The sequence below is a fragment of the Salvelinus alpinus genome, chromosome 16, assembly GCF_045679555.1.
Source record: "Salvelinus alpinus chromosome 16, SLU_Salpinus.1, whole genome shotgun sequence".
Taxonomy (NCBI): Eukaryota; Metazoa; Chordata; class Actinopteri; order Salmoniformes; family Salmonidae; genus Salvelinus; species Salvelinus alpinus.
The window spans coordinates 34809643-34819949 of record NC_092101.1 but is presented as its reverse complement, the minus strand read 5'-3'; the positions used below and the strand labels follow the sequence as shown (position 1 = coordinate 34819949).

Here is a 10307-nt window from a genome sequence, read left to right as displayed (position 1 = left end):
ACAATCTGGACACTCTCTTTTGAAAATTATCTGCAAAGAGGGAGACACTCTAGACCCAGATTGCTACAGACCTACCTATATCTATCCTACCCTGCCTTTCTAAGGTCTTCGAAAGCCAAGTCAACAAACAGATTACCGACCATTTCGAATCCCACCGTACCTTCTCCGCTATGCAATCAAGTTTCAGAGCTGGTCATGGGTGCACCTCAGCCACGCTCAAGGTCCTAAACGATATCATAACCGCCATCGATAAGAGACATTACTGTGCAGCCGTATTCATCGACCTGGCCAAGGCTTTCGACTCTGTCAATCACCACATTCTTATTGGCAGACTCGACAGTCTTGGTTTCTCAAATGATTGCCTCGCCTGGTTCACCAACTACTTCTCTGATAGAGTTCATTGTGTCAAATCGGAGGGCCTGTTGTCCGGACCTCTTGCAGTCTCTATGGGGGTGCCACAGGGTTCAAATCTCGAGCCAACTCTCTTCTCTGTATACATCAATGATGTCGCTCTCGCTGCTGGGTGATTCTCTGATCCACCTCTACGCAGACGACACTATTCTGTATACTTCTGGCCCTTCTTTGGACACTGTATTAACTAACCTCCAGACGAGCTTCAATGCCATACAACACTCCTTCCGTGGCCTCCAACTGCTCTTAAATGCAAGTAAAACTAAATGCATGCTCTTCAACCGATCACTGCCCGCACCTGCACGCCCATCCAGCATCACTACTCTGGACGGTTCTGATTTAGAATATGTGGACAACTACAAATACCTAGGTGCCTGGCTAGACTGTAAACTCTCCTTGAAGACTCACATTATGCATCTCCAATCCAAAATTAAATCTAGAATCGGCTTCCTATTTCACAACAAAGCATCCTTCACTCATGCTGCCAAACATACCCTCGTAAAACTGACTATCCTACCGATCCTCGACTTCGGCGATGTCATCTATAAAATAGCCTCCAACACTCTACTCAACAAATTGGATGCAATCTATCACAGTGCCTTCCGTTTTGTCACCAAAGCCCCATATACTACCCACCACTGTGACCTGTACGCTCTCGTTGGCTGGCCATCGCTTCGTACTCGTCGCCAAACCCACTGGCTTCAGGTCATCTACAAGTTTCTGCTAGGTAAACCACGCCTTATCTCAGCTCACTGGTCACCATAGCAGCACCCACCCGTAGCACACGCTCCAGCAGGAATATCTCACTGGTCACCCCCAAAGCCAATTCCTCCTTTGGCCGCCTTTGCTTCCAGTTCACTGCTGCCAATGACTGGAACGAACTGCAAAAATCACTGAAGCTGGAGACCCATATCTCCCTCACTAGCTTTAAGCACCAGCTGTCAGAGCAGCTCACAGAGCACTGCACCTGTACATAGCTCATCTGTAAACAGCCCATCTATCTACCTCATCCCCATACTGTATTTATTTATTTATCTTGCTCCTTTGCACCACAGTATCTCTACTTGCACATTCATCTTCTGCACATCTACCATTCCAGTGTCTAATTGCTATATTGTAATTACTTCGCCACCATGGCCTATTTATTGCCTTTACCTCCCTTATCTTACCTCATTTGCACTCACTGTATATAGATTTTTCTTTTTTCTACTGTATTATTGACTGTATGTTTGTTTATTCCATGTGTAACTCTGTGTTGTTGTATGTGTCGAACTGCTGTGCTTTATCTTTGCCAGGTCGCAGTTGTAAATGAAAACTTGTTCTCAACAAGCCTACCTGGTTAAATAAAGGACAAATAAAAAATATAAAAAATAGACACCAACGTTGATATACTGTATAAACAATTATCTAGGTTAAGTAAAACCAATTATTATTTTGTATCTACTGCTCTGCTAACTAGATAAGTAAAGTGTAGTCAGTGACTAGCTAAGACAGAGAAAGAGGACGGAAAAAATGTATGGATTGGACAAAGTCCCCCACTCGGGTTGTGAACAGCAGTTGGGAGTGTCGGCTAGAGATGATCTGTAGTCTTGCTGAGGTCTCCTCTGTTACTAATTAACATTTTGAATTTGACTAAATTGAGGCTAATATATTGATCAAACTCACTTTGTTCGAGAGAAAATGACATGTCCATCAACATGTCAGGCCAGGATAAGCCTACATGAAACAGACCTTATATAAAATAATATACTTCTTTGCAAATGTTGTTGATCAGTAAAATAAAATAAGTCTCAAATTGAAGGGAAACAGATTGTTTGTCAAGCTCAATAAGTCACTCCTATTGAAAATGTTTTGTATTGTAAGGTATTACTGGATGGTTGGAGCTAGAAACATAAGCATTTTGCTGCACTTGCGATAACATATGCAAATATGTGTACACACCAATTTGGGGTGGGGGGATTTGATTGAACAGAGTAGTAGCTGCATTAATCTCTCTGGATCAAGTGCCATTCTGTCACTTTGGCTAATATACAATTTATGTTCTATTTAGTATAGTCCTATTGAGTATCGTGATGGTATCAAATATTGTAATAGTAAATATGGTATCGGTATCGAGGTCAAAGTTATGGTATTGTAACAACACTAGTAGGGATAATGATGAGGACTCATTTTGTTATGCAGGAGAGGCGTGGTCTGTCATTCTCTAACGGGAAAGGAGAGAGGAAAACGTGCGATAGAAATGCCTTTTTGTGTGATTCCTTCCATATTTGATGTTGTCCGCTAGGTGGAGACACTGAGGCCCGTGTTGTTGGTCGCTCCGACTGGTAGTCAGTCGTTCAGCCTCAGTACCAGTCAAGAGTGCGCTTCGATCAGCAGCATAGCACAGAACAGAGCAGGGACGGAGAAAACAGAGAGAAGAGGCTGCCTTCTACATGCCGCTGTCGCCCGTTTCCTAGTGGGCATTCTCAAATTGGACCGCGAAGAAAGAGGGACTTTTCACAACGCATTCGAAAAAGGAATTTGTATAATGTTTCTTACTGCGGGCGCTCTATTGATGCTACTGGCAGCTGTGCAGGTAAGAAAATGCTGTGTTGGTAGTCGGAGTGGTGTGTGTGGTGGTGGGACGTGGTCTGATGAGTTGGCTCTCTTTGACTCAATCTGCGGGGATAGACTGCATTTATTTCCCTCTACATTGCCTCGATATTAGGTCGTTGGCTTATATTGATTTTCGACTATGCATTAGAATCACGCTCAAACGTTGCCTATTTGAGGATTTCGTTATGCTAAAATGTATCCGTGCTTGTGATAACAACATTGGTCTAGCCTTCGAGCTTGCAGTGATAGGGTAGCCTATTTGTTATAGTAGCCTAATCTTGAAGTTTGAACTGCTCTCTGATGATGGTAGGCATTTACCGAATTTCATAATCGAGCTACCCCACTGGGCACAGAGGTCACAGTTCCGCGTCTAATTTTGATTTACATTTGGTTGAGTTGTCAACTAACGTGAATTTTCAACGTGAAATCAACAAAAAAATGTCACCATGCCATTGGATTTTATTTAAAAGTTGGGTGAAAAAAAGACGCTATTCCCTTACATTGATGACTTTTTGCAAATCCAATCAGCTTTCCACGTTCAACATCATCGCATTTAATTTTTGTTGTTGAAATGACGTATAAACAACGTTGATTCAACCAGTTTTTGCCCAGAGGGACACATTCGTCTGCTCCGTATTCACCCATAATTCAGAATCTATAGGCTACGCCTATATGGAATGCTGTTATGGAATCTATAGGCTACGCCTATATGGAATGCTGTTATGGCTATTTGGGACTTTTGTATACTTTGGTAGACGCGTCACCAGGCTGAAGTTGAACCCATGGACTGAATCGGATGTTTAGGCCATGGCTCACCAACAACTGTAACAATTTACGGACATTAAAGTAGCCGCGGGACAATCGCCCGTTGCCGCAACACAAATCAGATCAGATGAATGTTTTTTAGAGATGCTAATGATTCAAAACACATGCACGGTACACACAAACGCACACACACACGAACGCACACACGCACATGGATAGCCTATTGTTTTTTAGTCCGTTGGCTACGCCATAATCTAATTTGCTAACCTATATCAACATTACAGAGATGCCCAGAGTAAACCCCAACATCTCGGGTTAGGGTCAGTCCCATGCCGACAACAAAGCCGTGGTCAATCACCCGAGCAGGGTGGATGTTGTTGAATGTTGAATTAGTGTGCGCTTCGCTAACACGTTGTAAAATGAGGACGCTGGACAGATTTCTCATGCCTATCGCGTTGTTAAATGAGGAGTACATTAACTGAACAGATGTATAATGCCTATCGAGTAGGCTACAGTTTACTATATTTCAGCTCGCGGTTATGTTATAAACACTGTGGGATTGTAACCCATATTTATTCACCGTGTTTGTCTCGAAAGCTACCCCATCCCCTCAAAGCATGTACTATAGGCTACCCAACCCGTTTGGTTTAGCATATTCCTTGTGTTAATGTATTCATTTAGCACAGTATAGGTATTTGAAACATGTACAGATACGTTTTATGTTGGAAAGTAAGATAAACAACTGAGAAGCAAATAAATAGAGTGATTGCAGAGAATTTGCAGATTAGAATTGATTAGAATTGAATGAGTAAATTCACATGGAAGGGTTCCAGGTTTTTGACACAATCACATACACCGATCTTGAATACTTCTGAAATACCCTCTTCCTTCATATCTCCCCTGAACTAATGACTGACCTGAAAACCATCTTATAGGTGAAAGCAAGCAATAGGTTCTAATACATAGCTTTCACCTGTATATAGCCATGTCAGATCTGTGATCACCATGAGGGTGAAGGTGGAGGGTGTGTTGACTTTCTGAAGTTCTGTAGTAGCAGGGTCTGGATCCCAAATGGCACCCTGGTCAAAAGTAGAGCACTATAAGGAATAGGGTGCCATTTGGGATGTCTACAGGCTAATCATGCTACCCACTAACCCTTACCCTTATTACTCTAATCACCTGCCTGAGTGACGTATGCCATTGTGCTGCTCTGTGAGGGGGGAGGGGATCGGGTAGGGGGCAGGGAGGGGAGCATAGAGAGGTGGCCCTCTGCCACTGAGCAGGGCCCCTCCTAATGTGCCATCATTGTTGCTCTTATATAGTCCTATATGTTGTTATATTTCATTTAGAATATGTTTCTTTTATGCAGTCTATATTATATTGCATTTGGTGCTGGTTAATATGTCTCTTCTCTTGCCTATCATGATATTTCTTAGTGGTTATTACATTGTTGTTACCTCTATTAATATAAACTACTCAGCAGACACTTTTCCAAAGCAGTTTATAGTGCAGTGAGTGCATACATTTATAAGTACGTGTAACCCCTCTAGGATTATATTGATTATTGTAGCTCACACCCTTCTGTTCTAATTCTCTGTTTTCCAGGTTGCTGTGCATGGCGGGCGGGCCGTGGGGTCGTTGCCACGGAGGCAGAGGTCGTTGCCGTGCACACAAGGGTTCTCCCAGGAGGAGTACAGTATTGCCGTGGACGAGGAGCTGAGAGAGGGACAAGCACTCCTCACCGGTACGTCTTACACACAAACACCTGTCTGTGTGAACACATAAGCACACGTCGAATGCACACACACACACTCAGTAAGTGGGTAGAGTCTGCACAACAGTATGGAGGAGTTTTCCCTTATGAACACTGAGGGAGGGGGAGGATTAGGTGAGTATCAGGGAGACAGTGTGAGGGTCGGGGGCAGAGTGGGGGAGGGGCTGAAACCGTCTAGCTCGTCTCATACACAGTGGGTGTTTCCCCACACACACTCATTGACACACACACACAAACACTGTCAGTGGGTGTTTCCCCACACGCACTCATTGACACACACACACAAACACACATATTGGGTGTTTCCCCACACGCACACTCCACATGCTGATGAAACAGTGTGTGATCAATGAGATTGATCTGGCCAGCCTATATCCATCCTCTGATCAATGACCTCTGTCTGTGATCCACTCGGGGTGCGTGTGTGTGAATGAGTGTTACTAAGCTGTGCGGTTGATAGTGCCAGATGCATACCGAGGCAGACCTAGCTGTGAGTCTGTGTGTTCAGGATGGTTAATTCACAGTTTATTGTGCTAGATGTCCTTTTATAGTTTCTAGTCTGTTGGCTATTTGTTTTATTTACATTTCATTGGCTCCTGTGAAGCTGTCAAACTCTTGCAAGGTAGTGATCTGACAGGAAGCTATGGTAAACACAAAGAGGGAGGGAGAGAGATAGGGAGGGAGGGAGTGATAGGGAGAGAGAGGGAGCTAGAAAGGGAGAGAGGGAGAGTAAAAAATATATATTTTTAGTTCACTTCTGTTTATTATCTATTTCACTTGCTTTGGCAATGTAAACATGTTTCCCATGCCAATAAAGCCCTTAAATTGAAATTGAATTGCGAGACAGAGGGGGTCTGAGTGAGGGAGAGAGATAGAGAGAGAGAGCATCCCCCTTTCCCATCTCTCCAATAAGAATTTCACACCAGGGCATGACATACCACAGTCTGACTGGATTTAGTGAGTGAGTGTGTGTGTGTTTGTGTGTATATGTGTGTGTGTGTGTGTGTTATGATGTAATGATCTTTTGATTGTCCTGCTGATTCACTTCCTCTGTTCTTTGTATCAGGACATTAGCCATTAAGTGTTGTACACATAGGGTTGCAAAGTGAGGGTATATTACTTCAAACTTACCAGTAAACTGCAAGAAGTTTGTTATCTTTCAAGGATTTTATGTAATCTTTCACAAGATATCTATTGGCCCTTTTGGGTACTTCAAATTTCACAGGTGTCTGTAATTATCTCTGGCCCTCTGTGTGGCCTTATCACATGTAAAATATATGAAATAATGAAATACAATAAATAAAATATTATCCTAAATATAAACCGCCAACTTAGTGAATAACATTGGTGTTTATTTATTTGACTATGTCAATATGTATTTGTTGTCAATGTTATGGCGTCGAACTGGTGTCAGTTGTGAAGAACAGTCAGTAGTTGGAAGAGTTGAGTTAAATCATTCCATTGATGAATATATGCTTTTGTCATTAACTACGCTATTTTCTCTTTAACCATGGTCTGTCTACTAGAAACTCATGGACAATATGGACACAGATATAAAAAAAGGAATACTATATATGAATACATTTTTAACAAGTTATTCAAGTATACATTACCAAAGTTATGATAGATTGCCAAAGATTTTCAGTTAATTACTAAAATGACTGAATGTTTCGGTAACTTACCGGTAGCTTTGAAACCGTATGTATGTACACACACACACACACACACACACACACACACACACACACACACACACACACACACACACACACACACACACACACACACACACACACACACACACACACACACACACACACACACACACACACACACACACCAGTCCAAAATATGGGAAAGAATTTCACTCACACACACACAGAGAGAGTGACAGAGACCGACAGACAGATAGAGGGTCACAGACAGACTGCCCTGGGGTACAGACAGCAGGAGGCTTAGTTAATTATTTAATTGGAGCAGGAGGAAGATAGTCAATTATTAATGAAGGGATGGAGAGGAGACATAATTTAAATCATAAGGAACAGGGATGAAAGGGTTTAGGGGAGGAGAGGGGCTAGGATGAGGGGTGGAGCAATTAAATGGGTTTAGGGGTGGAGAGAGGGACTAGGATGAGGGGTGGAGCGATGAAAGGGTTTAGGGGTGGAGAGAGGGGCTAGGATGAGGGGTGGAGCAATTAAATGGGTTTAGGGGTGGAGAGAGGGACTAGGATGAGGGGTGGAGCGATGAAAGGGTTTAGGGGTGGAGAGAGGGGCTAGGATGAGGGGTGGAGCAATGAAAGGGTTTAGGGGTGGAGAGAGGGGCTAGGATGAGGGGTGGAGCAATGAAAGGGTTTAGGGGAGGAGAGAGGGGCTAGGATGAGGGGTGGAGCAATGAAAGGGTTTAGGGGTGGAGAGAGGGGTGGAGCGATGAAAGGGTTTAGGGGAGGAGAGAGGGGCTAGGATGAGGGGTGGAGCGATGAAAGGGTTTAGGGGAGGAGAGACGGACTAGGATGAGGGGTGGAGCGATGAAAGGGTTTAGGGGAGGAGAGAGGGGCTAGGATGAGGGGTGGAGCGATGAAAGGGTTTAGGGGAGGAGAGAGGGGTGGAGCGATGAAAGGGTTTAGGGGAGGAGAGAGGGGTGGAGCAATGAAAGGTTTTAGGGGTGGAGAGAGGGGCTAGGATGAGGGGTGGAGCAATGAAAGGGTTTAGGGGTGGAGAGAGGGGCTAGGATGAGGGGTGGAGCAATGAAAGGGTTTAGGGGTGGAGAGAGGGGCTAGGATGTTGTAGAGTTTAGGTGAGGGAGAAATAGAGGGATTAGGAGATGGAGAGATAGACTAAAAAGATGTAAGGAGAGGGATGTGCATCAGGGATGGGGTGGGGGAAAGTTCATAGACGCTCCACATATGGGCCACATCCTACGGTCTTTGCATCCATGTCTTCCTCTTCTTCTCTGTGGTTGTTGTTTCTTGTGGTGATCTGGCGTTCCTGGCTGGTGAATAGGTTAAATCTCTATTTTGCTGAACCATGATGATCACCGCTGCCTCATAGACTGGACTCTCATTCTCACCCTGACCTAAGCATTAGCTGATTGGCTGATTGAGCTGTCTGTCTAGGTTATGGGCGATTGGCTCGCCTGTTGGCTCAGCTTGTTTGTTTGGACATGGTGGTCAGCCAGTGGTCACTCTCCGGTCAATGCAGACTTTTTCTGATTCACCACACTGTATGGGGAAGTTGGCGGCAGCAATCTTTAGAAATAGACATGGGAGTTTTGGGGCTGTTTTTTTTATATATATTGTGGAACTGACTGTTTGATGTGTGGTCATGACTGTCCTTGTGTCTGTGTATTTATGGTCAATGATTCACCTGACCACCCTGCTGACAGAGACTAGGGGAGTGGAGTGAAGGCTGGTTGACTCAAAGCCTGCTCATCCTTCCCGGTGATGGACAGAGTGTGTGAGAAAGAGAGAGACAGAGGGACAGATAGAGACAGACGGACAGACGGAGGGACAGACAGACAGAAATAGAGTGAGGGGTTGTATTACGGTCATATAGTGCAATGGTATCATTTCAATTCATTCACACATGGAAATTCCACACACAACTGCACTAACTCTTGGGAAACAGAAGACAGATTTTATTCATGCCTGACCACACTATCTCCCTCCTCTCTGTTTTCTCTTTATTCTCTCTCTCTCTGCTCTCTCTCTCTTTTCTCTGTGTGGAGGACTGTCCCAGTTACACCCAACCCCATACATCACTGTCTCTGTCTGCCCCATACATCACTGTCTCTGTCTGCTGCATATTTTGGGAACTGGAGACAGAGAGCTCTATCTCTTTCATTCTCTCTCTTCCTCTCTAATCTTCCTCTTTCTCTCTTCCTCTCTAATCTTCCAATTTCTCTGTTTCTCTCTACGTTGTCTCCCCCCCCCCCTCTCTCTCTCTCTCTCTCTCTCTCTCTCTCTCTCTCAATTTCAATTCAAATTAAGGGCTTTATTTGCAGGGGAAACATATGTTTACATTGCCAAAGCAAGTGAAATAGATAATAAACAAAAGTTAAATGAACAATAAAAAATTAACAGTAAACATTACACTTACAAAAGTTCCAAAATAAAAAAGACATTTCAAATGTCATATTATGTCCATATACAGTGTTGTAATGATGTGCAAATAGTTAAAGTACAAAAGGTAAAATAAATAAACATAAATATAGGTTGTATTTTCAATGGTGTTTGTTCTTCACCGGATGCCCTTTTCTTGTGGAAACATCTTGCTGCTGTGATTGCAGACTGTGGTATTCCCACAATAGATATGGGAGTTTATCAAAATTAGATGTGTTTTCGAATTCTTTGTGGGTCTGTGTAATCTGAGGGAAATATGTGTCTCTAATATGGTCATACATTTGGCAGGAGGTTAGGAAGTGCAGCTCAGTTTCCACCTCATTTTGTGGGCAGTGTGCACATAGCCTGTCTTCTCTTGAGAGCTAGGTCTGCCTACGGCAGCCTTTCTCAATAGCAAAGCTATGCTCACTGAGTCTGTACATAGTCAAAGCTTTCCTTAAGTTTTGGTCAGTCACAGTGGTCAGGTATTCTGCCACTGTGTACTCTCTGTTTAGGGCCAAATAGCATTCTAGTTTGCTCTGTTTTTTTGTTAATTATTTCCAATGTGTCAAGTAATTATCTTTTTGTTTTCTCATGATTTTGTTAGATCTCTCTCTCTCGCTCCCCCTCTCTCTCTCTCTCTCTCTCTCTCTCTCTCCCTCTCTC

General features: G+C 43.6%; 1 protein-coding gene across 1 annotated transcript in view; it reads left to right on the top strand.

The window, feature by feature from the left end:
- The first annotated feature begins 2750 nt into the window (after window positions 1–2750).
- The window catches only part of cdh2 (cadherin 2, type 1, N-cadherin (neuronal)), a 76278-nt gene continuing 68721 nt past the window's right edge, over window positions 2751–10307 (top strand). The window contains exons 1-2 of the mRNA XM_071346012.1: window positions 2751–2986; window positions 5377–5515. Of these exons, the coding sequence (XP_071202113.1) occupies window positions 2939–2986; window positions 5377–5515 (187 nt within the window). The 5' untranslated portion in view covers window positions 2751–2938. The remainder of the gene's footprint in view (window positions 2987–5376; window positions 5516–10307) is intronic.